Source organism: Peromyscus eremicus, chromosome 1 (assembly GCF_949786415.1).
Source record: "Peromyscus eremicus chromosome 1, PerEre_H2_v1, whole genome shotgun sequence".
Classification (NCBI taxonomy): domain Eukaryota; kingdom Metazoa; phylum Chordata; class Mammalia; order Rodentia; family Cricetidae; genus Peromyscus; species Peromyscus eremicus.
In genome coordinates, this window is record NC_081416.1 from 55744031 (window position 1) to 55767217 (window position 23187).

Here is a 23187-nt window from a genome sequence, read left to right on the forward strand (position 1 = left end):
AAACATTTTGTTCTATAGTATATAAACAGCCCCTCCCCAACAAGGAAAATCTGCCTCCAGGTGTCAAGTGCTGATACATATTGAGAAACCCTATTCGGGGCATGAGCATAAGAAAGCAAAAGTTGCTGAGGTGGTGGCTCACGCCTTTAATCCCAGCACTCGGGAGACAGAGACAGAGCCAGGTGGATCTCTGTGAGTTTGAGGCCAGCCTGATCTACAGAGCAAGATCTAGGGCAGGCACCAAAACTACACAGAGAAACCCTGTCTCGAAAAACTAAAACCAAACCAAACCAAAACAAAAAAACCAAACCAAACAAAACAAAAAGCAAATAGTCCAGAGAGGAGTGATTATTTCCAGGCCTTGGTGAGAAATAGGGTTAGATAAAGTAAGAGGAGGTTTCTCTCAATCCAAATGCACTCAATTCTTTTCTAGAAAATACCCCTTTTTATGCAGTTCTATCCAAGCATGCACTACCTCATACTGAAATTTACTAGGTTTTATGTGTCTACCATACTAAAATGTGGTAAAACTTGAGAACAGATACTGAATCTAGTTACTCATCCTTATACCTCCAGATCCTAGCATTGTGTTTAGCTTGTAGTGCCACTCAAATTTATGATCAGATGAATAAGATGAATCAATAAATTGTCACTCATTAATACCCTGCAAAAGTGAGTCTGAGGATTCTGGTAGATCTCCCATGCATCATACCTGTCTTTGTTGTGGGAAAGCTAAATATGCAATTGTATAGCATATGTGTATATTCCTGGGAGTGTGAGCAGGCCAGTATGTAAGTTTGTTTTATATGAGTACATAGTTGTAAGAAAAGTTTGACAGTTTTCTTTAGCAGCTAAACATATTTCTGTATGGACCTTTGGGTCTACCTCTGATATCAGATCAGGAGCAGCCAAGTACCACTGTCTTCAGAGATACCTCTTATTTCATTGACTGGAAGAAACACAATTTGTTTATGGTACCCACTTTGGATCTCAATTTGGATACAGGTATGTATCTACATTTTGCACCAAAATTTAGAAACCCAAAGAATTAGAGAAATGAATATATAAGCAGATGTCTGTGAAAACAGGACCTAGTAATACGTTGGTTGACAAGAGAATAGGGATCTGACCACATTTAAGAGTCCACTTAGAACAAGGCAGTGTGTCCCACACATAGCTCAGTGAGATCCTGCTTTGTCATGGAGTCTGACACTTTTCTCACTTCCACTGGTACCTCTCTTTCTCATGCTTTCCCCAGGGCTCTTCTTGGACAAATGTTGTACTTTCATCTGTCAGTTTGGAAGCTTTAGAACAGTAGATGAGGGAACAAAGACTCTTCTGTACACGGAAGAGAAATGATTCCTATTTAAATGAGTGTTAGTGCACAGAAAACTACTTAGAAGAAATTAAATGCAACACAAATACCAGCTTTAGTAACATTAAACCTAGAAAGCTGGCTGTGGTACTCATGTAGGGTCTAACAATGTTAATTTTGGGTAAGTTGTACTAAATGTTGAAAAGTTAGGACCAGCAAGATGGCTCAGAGGTACCTGCTATCAAGCCCTAATGACCTGAGTTTTATCCCTGGGATCCACAAGGTATAAGGAGAGATCTATCTTACAAGTTGTCTTCTGACTTCCACACGTGCACCATGGCACATGGATGCACAAACACATACACATAAGACAATTAGCATACTTATTAGAAAGTGAATGGTTAATAACTGGATCAATAAATACAACTGCAACCATGGTGAAGGTCTTGGAGGTTTAACTGGATCAATAAATACAACTGCAACCATGGTGAAGGTCTTGGAGGTTTACGGTTCTGAGTTTGAGTATTTGAGCTCTATGGAAAATGGCCAGTAGAGAAAGGGACATTCTAGGATTTTCACTAGCATGAAAACATTGCTGCATCTTGGGATAAGGCAGCATCTTGAGGATATCTAAGAAATCAGCCTCCAGAGAAGGGTCTTTGTCCTTGAGAACACATCCCATCCCAGAGGGTGGGATGAGAGGAAGCATCCTTGGACAGTCTCTGGAAGTAGGTAGCTTTGAGAGGAAATAATTTGCAGTCTTAACAAGTAGAGTGTCATGGGTCTTGACTAGAAGGGAGGCCTAACTGGATTTCTGGGATCTTACTTTTAAAAACAATTGAGATTGAATTTTATTGTAGCCTATGTTGGCCTCCAATTTGATGTGAAACCAAGAATGACCTTGAACTTCTAATCCTTCTGCTTCTGTCTCTTAAGTGCTGGGTTACAGGCATGTGTCACTAGGCCTGATTTATATAGTACTAGGGATGAACTCAGAGGTTCATGTATGCTAGGCAGCACTCTACCAACTGAGCTACAGCCCCAGCCTCATCATCTCTTTGCCCCTTTCTCTCATTCTTAGACTTTACTGGTTTCCATTGTTTCTACAGTTCACTGTGTCTTAACTTTGGTCAGTTAACTTTGTAAATGAATAAATACAGAAAACATCCCTCGTTTCTCACATTCATTTCTTTTTTGCTATTTGAGACAGGGTCACACATTGTCAAATTGTATAGCATAGGCTGTCCTCAACTTGCTGTAGTCCTTCTTGTACTGGTATTTGGTTTCCCAAGTACTAATATTATAGGAGCATGCTGCTACACCATGCTCCCTCCTTCAGTTCTTTTTTTTTTTTGGTTTTTCGAGACAGGGTCTCTCTGTAGTTTTGCGCCTTTCCTGGAACTCACTTTGTAGACCAGGCTGGCCTCGAACTCACAGAGATCCGCCTGCCTCTGCCTCCCAAGTGCTGTGCGCCACCACCGCCCGGCCCTCCTTCAGTTCTTAAAGAACAGAACTAGGATCCACAGGAGATACTTTCCACTGTGGATCTGGGTTTGGGACTACCCTTATGGAATGTTGCGATAATGCCCCGTGCTACCACCACCCGTTCACCATATCCGAGCAAGGGGCTGTGGATTAAAAAAATAGGACCTCCGTTAGTGCGGTAATGCGACCAATCCTGGAGAAGCCAGGCGGTGGTGGCACTCGCCTTTAATCCCAGCACTCGGGAGGCAGACGCAGGCGGATCTCTGAGTTCAAGGCCAGCCTGGGCTACAGAGTGAGTTCCAAGAAAGACACAAAGCTACACAAAGAAACCCTGTCTCAATAAACAAAATATCACACTACAGTATGGTGTCTGGGTTGGGGAGGGGGTCAGTCCCCCTTTGCCCATGACTAGCAGGAGTCCTTCAAACCCCTACTGTAGGGAACACAGTGAGGCCCTGCCTGCTCTGGGTTCTGAGAAGAAGGTGCATGGTGCACTGCTAAAGAGAAGACAGATTCGACTACCAAGAGCGACTGGGGCTGTCGCCCACAAACCCCTCTGGCAGGACAAGAAGTCCTCTGCCAAAGCAAGAAGTCCCTGTTGGGCCCCGGCCTACCAATATTGAGTAAACTGTTGCCTGCTTGCTGACCTTGACCAGATGTCCTCCCTATGCTGATTCCCTGCTCACTGGAGGTTCTTTGTTTGTATATCCTGCATTTGGTGTAAACAGCTTAGATGCAAGAATGTAGAACATTGAGTAGCGAACTTCTGCCCTCCGGGGATCCTCCATTGTGCTGTAAGCCTGTATTTAAGGTTTCCTCCGCCCTTCGATAAACAGCATTCGGCATTCTGCTGTGGCGAGTGACTCGCTGTTTCTTGTCTCTATTTTTTAATCCACAGCCCCTCACTGGACATGGTGAATGGGTAGCCGTAGCGAGGGCATTACCGCAACAATGGAACCTTAAAGGGTGTGACTAGTACTTAGGAACACAGATTTCTAGTTGATCTGGCTAGATCTACCACTCAGTTCTACCATTCACAAGCTCATACTGGACAAAGCATTTAACCAGACTGTGCCTCTTTTCTTACTTGTAAAAGGTCATAACAATAGGTCTTACTTGAGTGTTATGAAGTCTAAATCTTGAGAAAGGACATACAAGGAATTTAACATGGCACCTGGCATGTAGCACAAGTTACCTGGACTATCATTACTCAAGTTTGATGCTGATCTCTGACTCTTACTAGCCACACCTACCTTAGAAAGGTCCCCAGGCGGCAGGGCGGTGGTGGCACACACCTTTAATCCCAGCACTCGGGAGGCAGAGCCAGGTGGATCTCTCTCTGTGAGTTCAAGGCCAGCCTGGGCTACAGAGTGAGATCTAGAATAGGCACCAAAACTACACAGAGAAACCTTGTCTCGAAAAACCAAAAAAAAAAAAAAAAAAAAAGGTCCACAGGAAGGGACTAGAGAAGGGACTAGTAAAGAGTAGTATTTGCGGCTCTTGAGGAGGACTCAGGAAGACTCAGGTTCAGTTCTTAGCACCCACATGGTAGCTCACAACTGCCTGTAACTCCAGTTCCAGGGGATCTGACACCCTCTTCTGATCTCTACAGGCATTGCACATATGTGGTACATATGTATACATACAAGTAGAATACTAATATATAAAATATTTTTTTTTTAAAAATTTGGAGCTGGATAGATGGCTCTATGGTTAAAAGCACTAGCTACTCTTCCAGAGGACCCGGGTTCAAATCCCAACACGCACATGGCAGCTCACAGCTATCTGAAACTCTAGTTCCAGGGGATCTGACACCCTCACATCAATGCACATAAAATAAAGTTAAATAAATTATTTTTTAAAAAGTCCACAAGAAGGCCAGGTGTGGTGGTCCATACCTTTAATCCCAACACTTTGGAGGCAGAGATAGGTGAATACTCTGAGTTCAAACCCAGCCTGAGACGGATCTCTGTGAATTTGAAGCCAGCCTGTTCTACATAGTGAGTTCCAGGACAGCCAGGACTACATAGAGAGAGAGATTCTGTCTCAAATAAATAAATGAATAAATATTTTTTAAAAAAAAACAGCCTGGTTTACATATCAAGTTTCAGGCCAGCCAGCACTGCATAGTGAGATCCTTTCTCAAAAAAAAAAAAAGTTACACAAGAAATAAATGAATTTATTATGTAATGCTTCCATAGCAAGTGCACAAGGGTGCTATTTCCTTTGTATTTTACATACATGGCTATGTTCTTCAAATAAGTCATTAGTATTTTGTTTCCATAATGTGGGTGGAGGAACAGATTCAAGAGAAGAACTGAGTGTTTGAATTTAGACCTAGTAGTTCCTTCTTGGTCAGGATAAGGTTCTGGTCACTTAGTGTCTAAGGGCTTACCTTACAAATTTCTCATCTTTTTATTTAGATTTGGTGCTTCCAGATGTGAGTTATCAAGTGGAATCCAGTGAGGGGAATCAGTCTCAGGTTATGGACTCACAGGGACCGGTTCTGCTGCTTTTCCTATTTGTGGATTTCCACAGTGGATTCCCAGTCCAGCAAGTGGAGATCTGGGGTATGTGTAGAAAAATGCATCATCGGCCAGGTTGGGTGTGCCAAGTGCTAAGTGGATAAAGAAAGGGCTATATGTATAATGCATGTATCTGCCTAAATTGGGTATTTGTGTAATCTGTAAAGATTTATCAGCCGGCAGTGGTGGTGTACACCTTTAATCCCAGCACTGAGGAGGCAGAGCCAGGTGGCTCTCTGAGTTCGAGGCCAGCCTGGTCTACAGAGCGAGATCCAGGACAGACATCAAAACTACACAGAGAAACCGTCTCAGGGGGAAAAAAAAAAAAAGAATTATCACTGCCTTTCTAGATGGAGTCAAGGGAAGAAGCCTGTTTTTGTGTAAGTACAGTTAGGGGTGCTTTGGTATGTGTCTATTAGGTGCACAGTAACCTGTTATCAGAAAGGTTCTCCTCCTTATGGGTAACGTGGTGCTTTTAGTTTGTGGGCCACAAAACAAATATCTGAATCACCTAGGTTATTTGAAGATGTACAGCTTCCTGGGTCAAGATTAATTTATTATTTTTGCTATATATTGTAAAAATCTAGAATGATTGAAACATATATTTCCGTAACTTGATTCTCTAGTGATCCTCAGATGTGGTAAAATTTGGAAGCCTTTGCATGTTTTAATCACATGCTTTAATCCAAGGAGCCCCTGGGAAGTAAGTTTTTTTTTTTAATGACTTATTTATTTGCGTTGATGAGTCTGTGTAAAGGTGCTGGGTCCCCTGGAACTGAAATTACAGACAGTTGTGAGCTGCTATGTGGGTGCTGGGAATTGAACCCAGGTCTTCTGGAAGAAAACAGCCAATGCTCTTAACCATTGAGCCATCTCCCCAGCCTCCTGGGAAGTAAGTTTTAAGAGTTGATAACACATTCCTAAACTGAGGAAAGTTACAAGAAACGGCACCTAGACATGCTTCAGGAAAGATCTGTACGCCTCCTTTGGGTACTCCTTTCTCCGTGAGCTATGGCGGGCTCTGCCCTCGTTGTGTTCCTGTGGTGTGGTATTAGTTCCCACTGCATCATGGGGGGAGCAAGACTGCTTATAATGCAGTCAGAAGTGCTGTCAGTGACTGGTGCCAATTATATGTGGCTGTCAGATCTGAGATTGATTCTTCCTGCTGTCTGCCTGCCTTCCAAGCCTCTTCCTGCTTTCCTGGTGTGTGCGCACCCTGAGGAGGAAGCACTGCTTTCCTGGGCTCAGGCTGTCAACTCTGAGATGGCAGTGTTCTTTGGTGCCCCTGCCTCATTGATTAAGAACAAGAGAATGGGAAAGAAAAGAGGCCTGGGTTTGTGAAGTTCGGGTGAGGGGAGTTTGGTGAGGATTCTGGGGCGTGTGCACACGCGGACAAACTGACGAGGGCCGCAGTGGACAGGACTTCCGGGTGGTTTTCCTGTGCGCTCTGATTCCAGCTTCCTCAGAGACGTTTGAAAATCAAGTCACATAAATCATCTGAGCCTCCCTTTTCAATCTTTAACATGAGTTGTTAAACTAGGAGATATCAAAGGCCCTTCAGAGGCTAAATGCCCGCCCGAGACTTAAGATCTGTTACTTTCTGGCATTTTTAAAATGCTTGCCAGAGGATAATTTGAGTTTGACACCATGTTCCAAGTCCTATTGAACATACCCAAAGAACTCAGACGCTTTGAAAACAGTGTGACTTATCATTTTTTGTTGTACGGGGATAATTTATACACCTCTGTATAGCATATCTCTACAGGCTTGCAACTTCCCACTAGTTGTACTCAGTTTTAGATTTAAAAATTCACTGCTGCTAGGCAATGGTGGCACACACTTTTACTCCAGCACTCGGGAGGGAGAGGCAGGCAGATCTCTGTGAGTTCAAGGCCAGCCTGGTCTGTAGAGTGAGTTCCAGGACAGCCAGGACTACACAGAGAGACCCTGTCTCGAAACAAGAACAAGAACAACAACAACAACAACAACAACAAAAACCTTAAAAATTCACTGCTAAAAAACAATAATAAAATAAATAAAAATCCAGGTGTGGTGGCACATGCTTTTTGTTTTGTTTTATTATTATTTTCTTTTTTTTCAAGACAGGTTTTCTTTGTGTAGCCCTGGCTGTCCTCGAACTCACTCTGTAGACCAGGCTGGCCTCAAACTCAAAGATCTGCCTGCCGCTGCTCCCCCACCCTAGTGTTAGGACTAAAGGTTTGCAATACCACCACCCAGTGTGTGGCATACATTTTTAATCCCAACATTTAGGAGACAGGCAGGCAGATCACTGAGTTTGAAGCCATCCTGGTCTACACAGCCAGTTCCAGGCTAGCCTGAGTTACATAGTGAGACCCTGTCTCAAAACGAAAATCACTGCTAGGGCTGAAGAGATGGCTCTGTGGTTAAGAGCAAGTACTGCTCTTGCAGAGGAGAGTTTGGTTCCCAGCACCTGTGTAAAGTGGTTTATAACTGCCTGTGTCTCAAGTTCCAGGAGGGGGATCTGACACCCTCTTCTGGCCTCTGTGGGCACCTGGAGGCATGTGTGCATACATATATGCATGCGTGCATAGATATAGATAAACATGAAGTTTTGAATCTTAAAAAAAAATAAATGTTTAAAAACTGCTGCATAGTGACTAGAGCAGGTGTCTTAAAACCCTCTGCAGGAGACACGGTGAGAGACAGCAAGGGTGAGTTGACCTGTCTTTCCCCGTCCTTCCTCACCTCCTTGAGTGCCTTCTCCAGAGTTCTGTGCTTTAGGCAACAGATTGTGCAGAATTAGTCTGTGTTCATGTGTCTTTAAAAAAAATCAGTCAGCTGGCCTCCCGCCCACCTTGTCATGGTAACTTCTATGATTAACTCCTTATTTTGCCACAGTGCCAAAAGCATCTGGTGGTAGGAGCAGTTTTAGGAATAACTTTTTTTTTTTTTTAATTAAATGTCTGCCTTCAAAAACTTCTCATTTTTCTTGGGTTCTTCTTGGGTCCAGAGTATATAAAATAGAATCCGCGTGTTCCGTCACCATAGCAACAGCAGTATTCCCCTTTGAACATTGCGTGTGTGTTTCAGAATACTTCATTTTACATGACCCCAGTTTATTTAGACAACATATCTGAGAGAACACATAAGAAAAGCTATTTTCTGCACAGAAGCGAGAAGAGTGAAGTTACCTCATCATCACTAGTTGGTGATAAAAATAAAAAATGACCTTTAATCTATGTTTACTTACTTCTAGTTCCAGATTCCTTTTAAGTCTACATATAACTTTCTCTCCCTGGAGAGCATTGTGGTGCCCTGTAATAGGAACTGTTCCTTCTGACTTTTATTTTTTAAAAAAGTGTGTGTGTGTATCTGTGTCTGTGTGTGTGTTGTGTATGAATGTTTAACCTATGTATATGTATATATACCACATGGGTGCTTAGCATCCTTAGGCCAGAGGCCCAGAACAGGAGTCGGATCCCCTGGAACTGGAGTTACAGACAGTTGTGAGTCACCATGTAGGTGCTGGGAATCGAACCTGGTCCTCTGTAAGAGCAAGTGCCCTTAACTACTGAGCCACTTCTCCAGCCCCACATGTCAGTTTCTGAGTGATGCTAGCAGAGGTGACTATGATTACATCATCTAATTTTTAATTAGTTTGAGCCAGGATCTTGTATGTCTCCAGGCTGCCTCACATTCACTGGACAGCTGAGGATGCCCTTGAACTCCTTATCCTCCTGCCTCCACCTCCCAAGTGCTGGATTATAGGTGTGTGGAACTATGCTCAGTTTATGTGATGCTGGGGATCAAACCCAGGGCTATTTACATGCTAGGCAAGCGCTCTCCCAACTGAACAACATCCCAGCCCTTACCCCGTTTTATACGTTTTTTTATTTAAATCATTTTTAAAGCTTTAGCCTTCCTTTGCCACATTGGAAAGAGATGGCACACTGCTGACAGCGGCAGCTCACTTACGGGTGATGCTCAAGAAGGACTGGGAGGTCAGACCTCCTGAGAGGCTCCTCCTTCTTGGAAGACACCATGCCACTGTTCATAGCATGGGTTAAGCATTTGTTTCTTCAGAAGCAATGTGACTCACTTTAATTTTCCTAAACTAAGCTTGCTTTTATTTGCAAATGGGAATTGAGAGGGGCTGTCTCTGAAAATCAGTTATTTGTGGAGAGGTGGAAGCAGCTTCTTCAGGAGGCCTTACCCCCGCCCCAGTCCTAACACAGAGCATGTGGACAGCAGTCCTGAGCAGTGTCGCCCTCATTCATGGATCCCAACCTTCTCATCCTCTTAGGACTCCATACTCTGCTCACAGCTCATCTCAGTGCCATCCTCTCAGAGAGCCGCAGCACAGTGCGAGACTCCATCCACTCAGCCGTGGACCAGGTCTTGGAGCGGCATCACCAGGCTGCCCAGGTAATAAACTACAAGGGGGAGTGTACAGTCTCCTCCGTGTGCCTTCTGTTCTGCGCCTTAGTGAGGTCCTAATGCTGCATCTGGACAGGGAGTTAAGCTTTCACTTAGGCCACAGTGACCAGTGTGTGCTTGAGCAGCCACAGAAATAACAAAAAACAAACAAAAACCATGGCTACCATACCTCTTTTTTTTTTTCTTCCAAGACAGGGTTTCTCTGTGTAGCCCTGGCTGTCCTGGAACTCACTCTGTAGACCAGGCTGGCCTCAAACTCACAGATCTGCCTGCCTCTCCTCCCGAGTGCTGGGATTATAAGCGTGCATCACTGCATATTGACCCCCACATATTCTCGAGCTGTTTCAGTAAACCTTACCCTTTTTCCTCATTTTCCCAATTCTTTCATAATGTCCCACTTGCTTCTGCCCAGACTGAGTTCTTCCAATCTGTGCACTTTTGGTAATACATTTCCTACTTCCTATGCCTATCCCTTGTAGAAAAAACAGCCAACTGAAGAGCAAAGTTTAAAACTAAAAACAACAAAAACAACCAACATTAAGTTGAGCTGGATCTGGTAGCTTCTGTATGTAATCACAACACTTGGAAGATTGAGGCAGGATTACTGAAAGTTCAAGGCCAGCCTGAGTTACAGAATGATTTCTAGGCCAGCCTAGGCTATAGTTGTTAGTTTTATGCAGCAGCGCAGTGTTATTCATTAAGTGGCGCTGTTTCCTGTGAGAGAAAAGCCACAAGGCACAACAAAACCCACTATGAGAATTTATTAAGAGAAGCAGGGGGACAGGAGAGAGTGTGATCAGGCCTGTTTGACAGACATGTGCAGAGAGAGAGGAAGAAGGAGAAGGAAGAAGTGGGGGAGGAGTCTGTGACCTGCTTTTTATGGATTCCCCTGCACATGCGCATATAGGCACACATAGCTACACCGCGCATGCGCATAGGTTGTGTGATCACGCAGCACACAGATTACATAGGACGTAAGGACCCTTGCTTGGCTACTGAACAGCGCATGTGCAGTCCTGTAGCAACAGTAGTGTGAGACCCTGCCACAAAGGGGCCAGTGAGATGACTCCGTGGTCAAAGCACTTGCCACACAACCCTGACCAACTGCATTTGATCCCAGAGACTCATAAAGGTGGAGTGAGAGAACCAGCTCTGTGGAGTTGTTCTTTGACCCCTACACATGCACTGTGACATGTGCAACCTACACATCCGTGCACTCAGACAAGTCTAAAGCAAAAAATTAAATATTTGTTTTATTTTGTTTGCTTTTTTAAGATTTATTTTTAGATCTGGAAAGGTGTCTCAGCAGTTAAGAGCACTGGCTGCTCTTCCAGAGGACCTGATTTAATTCCCAGCACCCACAAGGCAGCTCACAACTGTCTGTAACTCCAGTTCCAGGGGATCTGGTGCCCTCTTCTGGCCTCTGCTGGCACCAGGCACACGTGGTACACAAATATTCATGCAAAACACCCATATACATAAAAATAAATAAAAGTCGGGTGTGCTGGGCAGTGGTGGCACACACCTTTAATCCCAGCCCTTGGGAGGCAGAGGCAGGTGGATCTCTGTGAGTTTGAGGCCAACCTTGTTTACAGAGTGAGTTCCAGGACAGCCAAGACTACACAGAGAAACCTTATCTCAAAAAAAAAAAAAAAAAAAAAAGTTGGGTGTGGTGGCACATACCTTTAATCCAGGTCTCTGAAGCCAATGCCAGTCTGGTCTATGTTGGTTTTAAATGTGGCACTTGTGTGGGCGGTGGTGACACATGCTTTTAATCCCAGCACTGGGAGGCAGAGGCAGGCGGATCTCTGTGAGTTTGAGGCCAGCCTGGGCTACAGAGTGAGTTCCAGGAAAGGAGCAAAGCTACACAGAGAAACCCTGTCTCGAAAAACCAAAAAAAAAAGTGGCACTTGTTATCATGCAAGAAAGGTCACAAGGTACAACAAAACCCAGTATCAGAGCTTTATTGGGGGTGGGGAGACAAAAGAGAATGACCAGGCCTGTGAAAGACATGTGCAGAGAGGGAGGGAGGGGAGTCTGTGACTGCTTTTTAAAGGATTTCCCTGTGCGTGTGGGCTTATGGAGCTATGCCACACAGATTGCATGACCATGCTGTGCATGGATGACATAAGATGTAAGGCCCCTTACTTGGCTACTGAACTGCGCATGTGCGGTCATGTAGCTGAAGGAGTGGCAGAACCCTAACAGTCTACATAGTGAATTCCTAGCCAGCCAGGGCTACACAGTGAGACCCTGTCATAACACATAGAAACAAACATACAAAGTATTTTTACTATGTGTTTGTGTGTGTGGATAGAGGCCACTGGAGTTAGGTGGCTGTGAGCTGCCTGACAGGTGCTGGGAACCAAACCTCTGCAATAGCAGTACTGCTCATAACCTCTGATTCATCTCCAGTGCCAAATATCTGTTTCATTGTTTTGTTTGTTTGGGAAACAAGGACTGGAATAGTCTAGGCTAGCTTCAATGGAAAATTACCTTGACCTTCTTTCTGACCCTCCTGCCTCCACCTCCAGGGTGCTGGGGTTACAGGTGTGTGCTACCACACCTGATTTATTCTGTGCTGGTCCATGGTCTCATGCATGCTAGGCAATCATTCTATCAACTGAGCTACATTCCCTGGTTCCTACCCAGTGTCTTACTGTCTTTTCTTAGTATGTCATATCATATGCCATCTCTATGGAAGAGAATGTTTTGAATTGTAAAGTCCTTGTCACAACAGAAAACATCATCATGATCTTGTTAGTATTGGCGATGGCACTGTTGATACTCTGCCTTGACTGCAGTCTTTGCCCCTTTGGCGTTCTTGGAGCTGGTGCTCTGGGACTGATGTTTTCTCCTTACTCCAGGCTCATCAGAGACTGCAGGGCTCCCTCTCTGTGGCTGTGAACTCCATCATGAGTGTGCTGACTGGAAGCACCTGCAGCAGCTTCAGGACGACATGCCTCCAGGCTCTTGAGGTTAGCGGATGCAGATGGGGTCGACACTGCTGAGTGATACTGCAGCAGGCCTACAACCTGCAGTGCTGCAGCAGGCCTACAACCTGCATTACTGCAGCAGGCCTACAACCTGCAGTGCTGCAGCAGGCCTACAACCTGCATTACTGCAGCAGGCCTACAACCTGCAGTGTTGCAGCAGGCCTACAACCTGCATTACTGCAGCAGGCCTACAACCTGCAGTGTTGCAGCAGGCCTACAACCTGCAGCGCCAAGAGAAGCACCTGGAGTGTTCTCTACTTGGTACCAGCCTTGAGTGTTTTCAGGTATTTGTTGGGGCTAGAGAGACGGCTCAGCAGTTAAGAGCTGCTCTCCCACCAGACAGTGGTGGTGCACACCTTTAATCCCAGCACTCAGGAGGCAGAGGCAGGAGGATCTCTCTGAGGCCAGCCTGGGCCAGGAGAGCCAGGCTACCTGCCTTGAAAAACCAAAATAAAAAAAGAGCTGCTCTCCCAGAAGACCTGGGTTCAATGCCCAGCTCCCATATGGCAGCTCATCACTATCTGTTTCAGGGCATCTGATGCCCTCCTCTGGCCTCTAGGCACCAGGCACGCATGTGGTGCACAGGCATACAGCAGGCAGAACACCTATGGTGGAGCATACCTTTAGTCACAGCATTTGAGAGGCAGAGGCAGGCGGCTCTGAGTTCAAGTGGTCTACAGAGCGAGTTCCAGGACAGCCAGGGCTACACAGAAACCCTGTCTCAAAACATAAATAATTAATTAAAAAAAGAAATTTGTTGAAGGATAGTGGTAAATATACCCTTTTTATAAATGAGAAAAGTTATGCTCAGAGAGAGCTAGAATTAGACCCTTGATTCCCAGTTCAACCTTGTGGAAGAACGCTTCGCTACCTCACGGTGACACAATACACAGACATACCGAGCAGACATAGTGCCGTGTATATGTGACAGAATGGAGTGAGTGATGTAGTTTGGCACCAGAGTTTGGGGGTCAGTTGATCCTTGACTCGTTTACTTGCTACGTGGAGTTAGGCCTATATTTAACTTCTCTGAAACTTGTTTAAAAGTTGGGGGAAAAGCCGGGCGGTGGTGGCACACGCCTTTAATCCCAGCGCTGGGAGGCAGAGCCAAGCGGATCTCTGTGAATTCGAGGCCAGCCTGGTCTCCAAAGCGAGTTCCAGGAAAGGCGCAAAACTACACAGAGAAACCCTGTCTCAAAAAACCAAAAAAAAAAAAAAAAAAAAAGTTGGGGGAAAATATGAGCCCCTCATAGGTTGGGGGCGAAATGTAGGCTACAGTCTGAATGTTTGTATCATTCCAAACTTAACATGTTGAAATCCTAACCCTCAACATGGTGGTCTTAGGCTACCATACCTAGCTCAAGATATTTTCAAGTTTCTGGAGTTGTCAAGATATCTCAGGTAAAAACACCTGCTGCCAAACTTGATTGCGTCTGAGTTTGATCCCTGGAGCCCATATAGTTGAAGAAAATAACTCTTGGAAGTTGTCCTCTGAACTTTACACGTGCACTCTGTGGTTGTACATGTACAGGCGTGCACTTGTACATGCTTGCATGCACATACACAAAGCAAATGTTTTTCTTTTTGAAATAGGGTCTATATAAAAAGTCCAGAATGGGCTGGAGAGATGGCTCAGAGGTTAAGAGCACTGCTTGTTCTTCCAAAGGTCCTGAGTTCAATTCCCAGCAACCACATGGTGGCTCACAACCATCTGTAATGAGATCTGGTGCCCTCTTCTGGCCTGCAGGTGTACATGCAGACAGAACACTGTATACATAATAAATAAATAAATCTTTTAATAAATAAATAAATAAATAAAAAGTCCAGAACTCACTATGTAGACCAGGATGGCCTTGAACTCATAGATATCCTCCTGTTTCTCCCTCCCAAGTACTGGGATCAAAGGTGTACAGCCTAAAGGAAACTTCTAAGAGTTGAGGTTGTGCTCTTCAGTTGGCTGTTTAGTTCTCTGAGGGGTGGTCATATGAATGGGATTATAACAGGCCCCAGACCTTAGCACAACTGACTCCATGGTGGAAGTACCATTCAGGCTATAAAACTCAGCACATAGACAGCACCACCTGTCAAAACTAAAGCAAAGACTTAATGAAAGACTTCCGGGAACATCTCTCAAAGTACTAGCCTTGCTTCTTTAGCTTCTGTAGTTCTGCTTCTGACTAGCTGTTCCTGTTAACTGAAGTATGTCAGCCCAGAACATGGTTTGTGTGCCCACCCTGAAAAAGGCTCAGTGCTGCACTGGGATCCCGAACACCCAGTGTAGTCGCCAGCCAGCTAATAAAGACTTTCTATTGGCTTACACCCATATCTGAGCAGTCTTTTCTGGTGAATACCCCACAACAGGATTAGTTTTTTTTGTTTTCTTTTTCTTTTTTTGGTTGTTTTTTTGTAACCGAGTTTCTCTGTGTGGCCCTGACTGGCACTCACTCCATAGACCAGAATGACCTTGAACTCACACAGATCCACCTTCTGCTGCCACTGGGATTAAAGGTGTGAGCCACAACTACCTGGCCAGGATTAGTTCTTAATTAAGTGGACTCATAGCTGGTGAGATGGCCGTGGGTAGAGACACTTGCTACCAAGCCTGACATACTGACTTTGATCATCGGGAGCTACACGGCGGAGGGAGAAAACCAGCTCCCACAGGTTGTACTCTGTCCCCCACATGCATCGTGGCACCCCATCCAGTAAATTAAAAAAAAAAAAATCAAGTAGCTCCAGAGAAACCCTTGACCCTCTGCAGTGTGAGGACACAGGGAAAGACCCCAACTGTGCTGAGACCTGACCTTGGTCTCTAACACTGCTGTGCTAAAACGCTCTGACAGAAGCAATCTGAGAGAAGGGTTTACCTCGGCTTACAGTTCATCATGGAAGTCAGGACAGCGAGAGCTCGGAGCAGTTGATCACCCTGCATCTGTAGTCAGAGTAACAGTGTGCTGGCCAGTGTTTGGTCAACTTGACAGACGCTGGAGTCATCTGAGAGGAGGGAACCTCAACTGAGAAAACAGCAGCTCAGTAGGCAAGCCTGTGGGACATTTTCTCGATTAATGATTGATGTGATAGGATGGCGCTATGCCTGGGCAGGTGGTCTTGGGGTATATAAGAAAGTGGACTGAGCAAGCCATGGAAAGCCAGTAAAGCAGTGTTCCTCGTGGCTTCCGCTTCAGTTCCTGCCTTGAGTTCCTACCCTGGCTTCCTCAGTGATGGGCTGTGACCCGAGAGTTGTAAGATAAAACAGACTATCTCCTCCCCAACTTGCTTTGGTCATGGTGTCTTACTACAGAAATAGAAACTCTAAGACACACAGCAGTGAATGTGTGGGTGCAGGCTATTACCCCTCCCGCTTCCCCGTTTCATACAGTTCATGATCTCCTGATGAGGAACTAACAGTTCCACCTACAATTAAGAAGGGTAGCCGGGCAATGGTGGCGCACTCGAGAGGCAGAGGCAGGTGGATCTCTGTGAGTTCGAGGCCAGCCTGGTCTACAGAGTGAGTTCCAGGACAGGCTCCAAAGCTACACAGAGAAACCCTGTCTCGAAAAACAAAAAAAAAAAAAAGTGGGGGGGGGGGTCTTCCCACATCAGTTACTGTAATCGGGATAATCACTGGTCTGTCCAGAGGCCTTCCATCCAGGTGATTCTAAATTTTGTCAAGGTGACAATTAACATTAATGGTCACCATCACATACCCTGATCTCAGATAGCCAAGAGTGTGAGAAAGAAATCTGTAGCATTTATAAGCCTCTTAGTCTATGAAAGTTTGTTGTAGTGGCCGAGCAACTGAGACTAGAAATACAGACTGTGTGGTGGGCTCTCAGTATGCGTTAGTTCCCTGTATTCCTTTCGGGTTATATGGTGACCAGTTGAGAGCAGATCACAGACTCCCTATTTGTCGATGCTGCCTTTTCCCCAAGACAAGCTTTGGCTGCTCGGGAACTCTGTGTAGATGAGCTGGTCTTGAACTCACAGAGCTCCACCTGCCTCTGCTTCCATGCCTGGCTGTTCCTTCATTTTTATGTGCTTTTTTTTTTTCCTTAAAAGATAATATAACACATAGAAAAACTTAAATGCTAATATCTATCAATATAATTTTAATTTTTGCACATCTCATATTCATAGTTAAAACCAAGGAACTATATTTTTGTATATAAAATGGCATTTTACCAACTTCAAAAGAGTTAGAATTTGCTCTGGTTAATAAATAGTATACTTTATTACTTAATCTAATAATCCAGTCTTCTAATTTTGGGCATTTAAGTTGGTAACATTTATTGCTGTATGTAAATAGTGCTTCAGTTAATACTGTATGTGATATCTTGTTTTATCTAAAATTGTTTCCTAGATTAAGTGCTTTGAACTAGTGGCACAAAGAATACTGCCTTTATAAGCAAGTGCCTTTGAGTCATGACTTCATCTTTGGGCATGTGGGTGATGGGGTAAGAAGAAGTGGCCCTGGCTTTGTCCTACCTGATCTTGGGTGGTTCGCTTTTTTGAATTTCAATTTCTTGTCTATAAAATTAATGTGTTAGGGGCTGGGAGAAATGGCTCAGCTGTTATAAAAGAACTTGCTGTTCTTCCAGAGGACCCGAGTTTAGTTCCAAGTACCCACATCAGGTGGCTCACAGCCATCCCCAGGGGAATCGACGCCTCTTCTAGCCTCTGAGGATCCTGCACACACATGGCTTACAAACATGCAAACACACAAAGATAATTTCTTTTAATTAGTGTATGGTTTCAGGTGATTCCTCGTGTTCGTTAACTCTGATATCCTACAGTCCTGTATTAAAGCATCAAAGGCTGATTCATATGCCCTGGATACAGACTGTGTTCTCTGGTTCTCTTCTCTCCAGAAGGCTTGTTTTCTGAGGAAGACTTCCTACCTCTTCCTCAGCCTTACTGAGGAACTCCACAGCCTCAGTGGAATCACTGCTTTCTCGATCATCTTATGGAAGAGAATCTTTCACAACCCAGTCATGAGACAGAGGGATCGCTGGGATATTTATCTGCTGTAGACAGAGATCTTGGTTGAAGGATCTTGCTTAGGTGGGAGGACATATGGAAGCCACATACCAAGTATCTCGGGCCCTTCTCTGCCTCTCTATCTCCCATAGAGACAGAGTTGTAATACAGAGAAGGCCATCTCTTGCCTTCCTCGGGCTCTGCAGTGCCTCCCCTTTGGTTCCCAGTGGTGAATTCAGTACCTCCTATTTCTCATGAATTTCAGGCAGCTGACACACAGGAATTTGGGACCAAACTGCATAGAATATTTTATGATACCACCCAGCACCGACTTCGGCACCACTGCTCATGTGACACAGAACAGGTAAGTGTAACCATAATACTCAGTATTCTAGTGGAAGTCTCCCATTTTGATGTGGGAACCCTAAGTTCAGGGTAGGTGAGTACAAATGCTTCAGATCGTATGGCTGGCCTTTTAGCAAAGATGCCTTGGCCCTGAGAAACGTTCCAGAACCAAGTGCTTTGTAGAAGCCGAGAGCATGGAGGACTGAGTTCCATTTCTACCACTGAGTCATTGTTGGTGTCGTTAGAGATTTAACTTTTGTGAGCTTTGGTTTCTACGTGAGTGAAATGATAATAATGCATACCTGAAATCACTGTTGTGCAGTTGTGTTTAATAAAAATCTACCGTTAACAGAGCTCCTTTCTGTGTGCCAGAGGTCTAGAGCAGTTGAAGTCTCTACTCTCAAGGGGGTGAGAGAACCCCGGCACCTTTGGGACAGTGTCCTCTAACAAGGAGAGGTCCCAGCTAGACAACTCGGTGTGCCTTCATTCCAGGTGTACCTGGTAATAATTGTTCAACTAAAGCTACCTTTCTGGCTCGCTTTCCCTCCCTCCCTCCCCTTTTGGTTTTTCAGAACAGGTTTCTCTGTGTAGCCCTAGCTGTTCTGAACTCCCTCTGTAGTCCAGGCTAGACTTGAACTTAGAGAGCTGCCTCCTGGGATTAAAGGTGTGCGCCATCACACCTGGAGCTGGTTTTTGTTTTGTTTTGTTTTGTTTTGTTTTTTGAGACAGGGTTTCTCTGTGTAACAGCCCTGGCTGTCCTGGAACTCACTCTGTAGACCAGGCTGGCCTGGAACTCACAGAGATCCACCTGCCTCTGCCTCCTGAGTGCTGGGATTAAAGGCGTGTGCCACCACCACCCGGCTTCTCTTGACTTTTTTGTTTGTTTGTTTGTTTTTTGTTTTTGTTTTTTTTTCAAGACAGGGTTTCTCTGTGTAGCTTTGGTGCCTTTCCTGGAACTCTCTTTGTAGACCAGGCTGGCCTCGAACTCATAGAGATCCTCCTGCCTCAGCCTCCCGAGTGCTGGAATTAAAGGCGTGCGGCGCCGGCGCCACCACCGCCACCACCACCACCACCACCATCACCCGGCTTCTCTTGACTTTTTTAAAAACTAAAATATAAGTTGAATAAGCAAAAGAGACTAAAGATTAAATCATTACACTGTCACTTCTGGGAGGGAGGGAGGGAGGGATTGTCAACATGGCTCCTTAACATCAGGCAATAAATAGAATGGTCATTTCTGAGAAATGGAAAGCAAAAAAAAGTTTTGAGAACAGGGTCTTACTATATAGCCTTGGCTGGCCTGGCACTCTATGTTGATCAGGCTGATCTTGAATTCATAGAGATCTGCCTGACTCTGCTTCTTGAGTGCTGGGATTAAAGTTGTGTACCACCATATCCTATTGCGGAAATCTTTTTTTCTATTTTTTTGAGACAGGGTTTCTCTGTATAGCCCTGGCTGTCCTGGAGCTTGCTCTGTAGCACAGGGTGGCCGAACTCAGAGATGGCCTGCCTCTGCCTCGAGAGGCTGGGATTAAAGGCGTGCACCACCACAGCCCAGCTGGAAAAAAATGTTTTTTATTCAAACAAAATGATGATTACCCCAGCATCCCATCTAGAGAAGAGTATGGAGGCCATCAAGTAAGGGAGGCAGTGCAGGTAAAGCTTAGCAGTCTGCCTGAGGTAAACCACGGGGCTGGAAACCCATGGGTACTGCCATAGTCCATTTGACATTGCTATGGCAAAATATTTAAGAATAGGTGCCTTAAAACTCTGGTGGTTAGAGAGTATGGACAGCAAGGCCCCAGCAGCTAATGAAAAAGGAAGCAAGAGAATTGGAGGAGTTGAGGTTTTTATCAGCTCTGACAAGAGTCCACCATGTCCACACACACATATACACACGCATGAGCATGCACACACAGGAAAATATACACCACATTAACACAAAATAGAGCTAGAGAGGCTATTGTCAGCATCAGACAAAGTAAATTTCAGAGTGGAAAATATTATGTGGGATAAATAGGGTCCTTTCAGTGTCAGCAAGATGGCTCAGGTTCTTGCTGAGAAAGTCTGGAGAGCTGAGTGATTCCCAGAGCCCATGTAAAGAGCCCTATGTGGTAGTGTGTCTGTGATCTCAGCACTCCTATGGCAAGCTGGGAGGTACAGGCAGGAGAATCGGCTGGGAGCTTGTGGTTCAGCTAGCCTGGAGTAGGACACAGCAGAGCAGAAACAGCAAGAGAGAGGCCCTGCCTCCAAAACAAGGCGGAAGGAGAAAACTCCCCATAAGGGAGGCCTCCACATTCATGCTGTGGCATGCACCTGCTCACACTCACATCACACACACATTCATAAAGAGGGTCATTTCATACGGATGAAATGTTTGTCCTGAAGACACTGTAGATGCTACTCAACTTACAGTTGGATTACATTATAATGACCCATCATAAGTTAAAATCATCAGTTGGATTACATTATAATGACCCATCATAAGCTAAAATCATCAGAAGTAAAATTTCATTTAATACAGCTGACTATCATAACCCAGTCTAACTTAAATATGTTCAGACACTTACAACAGCTTTCACCTGGGAAAAACCATCTAAACACAAGGCCAATTTTACACAATAGCTCATGGAATATACTAAATGCTGTACTGAAAAGGGGGGCAGGAAGTGGTGGCACACGCCTTTAATCCCAGCACTTAGGAGGCTGAGGCAGGTGGATCTCCGAGTTCGAGGCCAGCCTGGTCTACAGAGTGAGTTCCGAGACAGCCAGAGATACACAGAGAAACCCTGTCTTGAAAAACAAAAGAGAAAGAAAGAGAAAAAGAAAAGAAGTGAGGGGGAGATCACAAGGCAACCTGAAGGTGTTTTCCCACCATTGTGAAGCCCATGGCAAACCACCGTAACCCAGGGGCTGTCTGTAGTCCCAAACATGCACAGACCTTTTAAGAAGGCTTTAAAACACAAGAAACAAAATGAAGAAACTCTAAGTACAAAGAGCTAAATCCAAACTATGCTTGGAGATTTTGACATACTTTTCTCAATAATTGATAGGATGGCCAGACAGGAAATCAGTAAGTCTGTATAAGACTTTAATAGTGCTATCAATCAATTTGACCTAATTGATGTTCATAAAAAACAGTTTGTCCAACCATGGAAGAATACAGTTCTTTTCATGTACATAGGATACATTCAGCAGGATAGAGCATATTCTAGCAATTAGATATTTCTAAATCAGAACAGTGCATATTCCAGCCATTAGATACTTCTAAATCAGAACAGTGCATATTCCAGCCATTAGATACTTCTAAATCAGAACAGTGCATATTCCAGCCATTACATACTTCTAAATCAGAACAGTGCATATTCCAGCCATTACATACTTCTAAATCAGAACGGTGCATATTCCAGCCATTATATACTTCTGTATCAGATAAGATCATATTCCCAGTCATTAGATATCAGAACCAGAAGACCATATTCCCAGCCATTAGATATCTCTCGATATAAACTTACTTAAAATCATACAAACGTTTTATATTGTTATTCCGTCTATTTATTTGTGTGATGTATGTATGCTGTGGTGCATGTGTGGAGATCAGGGGACAACTTGCAGAAGCTGTTCCTCCGTCCACCATGTAGTGTTTCCGGGACTGAATTCAGGTAGTCAGGCTTGGCAGCAAGTACCTTTACCCAGTGAACCATCTTGCTCTGAAGTTTGTGGTATGTGTGTGTTAACACTTATTTGTGACATTTGCCACAGTGCATATGTAGAAATCAGAGAGCTGACTTGCAGGAATCAGGGCCCTCCTACCACATGGGCTCCAGAGAGGGAACTCAGGCTGCCAGGCATGCTGGCAAGCTCTTTACCCACTCAGCGACATCACCAGCCTCTAAGTATGTTTTGACCACATTAGAACTACTAAAATAAAACTAATGACAGAAAAACATCTAGAAGATTCTAAAGTGTTTGGAAAATAAATGATAAATGAGGTAAAACATGAAGCAAAAAAAAAGTTAGACATATTTTAATTAAGTGAAATGCAAATGATTGAAATTAACGGACTACAGCTAATGCTGTAATACCTAGAAGGAAAGAGCAATCTCAACCCAGCAACCTTGCCTTCCAGTGGTGTTAACTGGACTGGGAAGAACAGGCTGCACACTGGAGGAAATGAAATAATAAAGAGCCAAGTGGAGAGTAATATGACATAAAAAGAAAGAAGCCCCCTGAGACTAAAAGGTATACTGCACTGAGAATATTAATAAAGGTGTAACCAGGTAAACCAGAATAAAAAGAGAAGGCTCCATGTGTCACGCACACCTGTAATCCTAGTACTCAGGAGGGTGAGGCAGGAACATGGAGAGTCTAAGGCAGGCCTGGACTATATAGTGAATTCAAGACCAAATTGAGCTGCATAGCAAGAATGCCTTCTCTCGGATTTTTTTTAAACTATAAGATGCTACTATCAGAAATTAGAGATATGGCATCTGTTATTTTTTAATTATCAGGAAGGAACAGCTATTTGGCAGTACATTTGACATCAAATGATGAAATGGGCAATTCATTAAGAGTAAATACCCTTGTGACAAGGATAATCCTATGGAAGAAATCATATTTCTAGTTGAAAAATAGCCATGGGCTCCAGAATATATTTTAAGAGTTCTAGTGAACACACACTTAATCAAAGTGCCCATACAAAACACCTAAACTGCAAATAAATACATAAGCTCATTATTAGTAGTATGAAAATTCAAATGAAAACCACAGATATTGAGAATCAAAAGACCACTGGGCATGGTGACGTGCGCCTGTAGCTTCAGCTCTGGCAGCTGAGGTAGGAGGACCATTTAGCCTAGGCCCAACCTGGGCAACATGGTGAAACCCTGTCTCAAAAGATGAGGTAGGGAAGGCCTTTGGAAGGCCATTTGGCAGTTTCTTTAGAAGTTACGTATATCCCCATCTGCCCTAGCTACCCCACTATGTCTCAGTGTCTAGTGCATCCATGTGCACAGTACCTTTGTTTGCTGGAACCCCAAGCTGGGAACAATCTTGTGTCTAGAGGTTGGTGGCCAAGCAGCCTGATGTGTATCTCCATGGTGGAGCACTGCTCAACCATAACGGG

At 44.4% G+C, this 23187-nt stretch overlaps 1 protein-coding gene across 1 annotated transcript in view; it reads left to right on the forward strand.

The window, feature by feature from the left end:
- The window catches only part of Top6bl (TOP6B like initiator of meiotic double strand breaks), an 87007-nt gene that overhangs the window by 58645 nt on the left and 5175 nt on the right, over positions 1–23187 (forward strand). Inside the window, 5 exon segments of the mRNA XM_059263263.1 lie at positions 852–1005; positions 5224–5370; positions 9611–9732; positions 12612–12722; positions 17983–18081. Of these exon segments, the coding sequence (XP_059119246.1) occupies positions 852–1005; positions 5224–5370; positions 9611–9732; positions 12612–12722; positions 17983–18081 (633 nt within the window).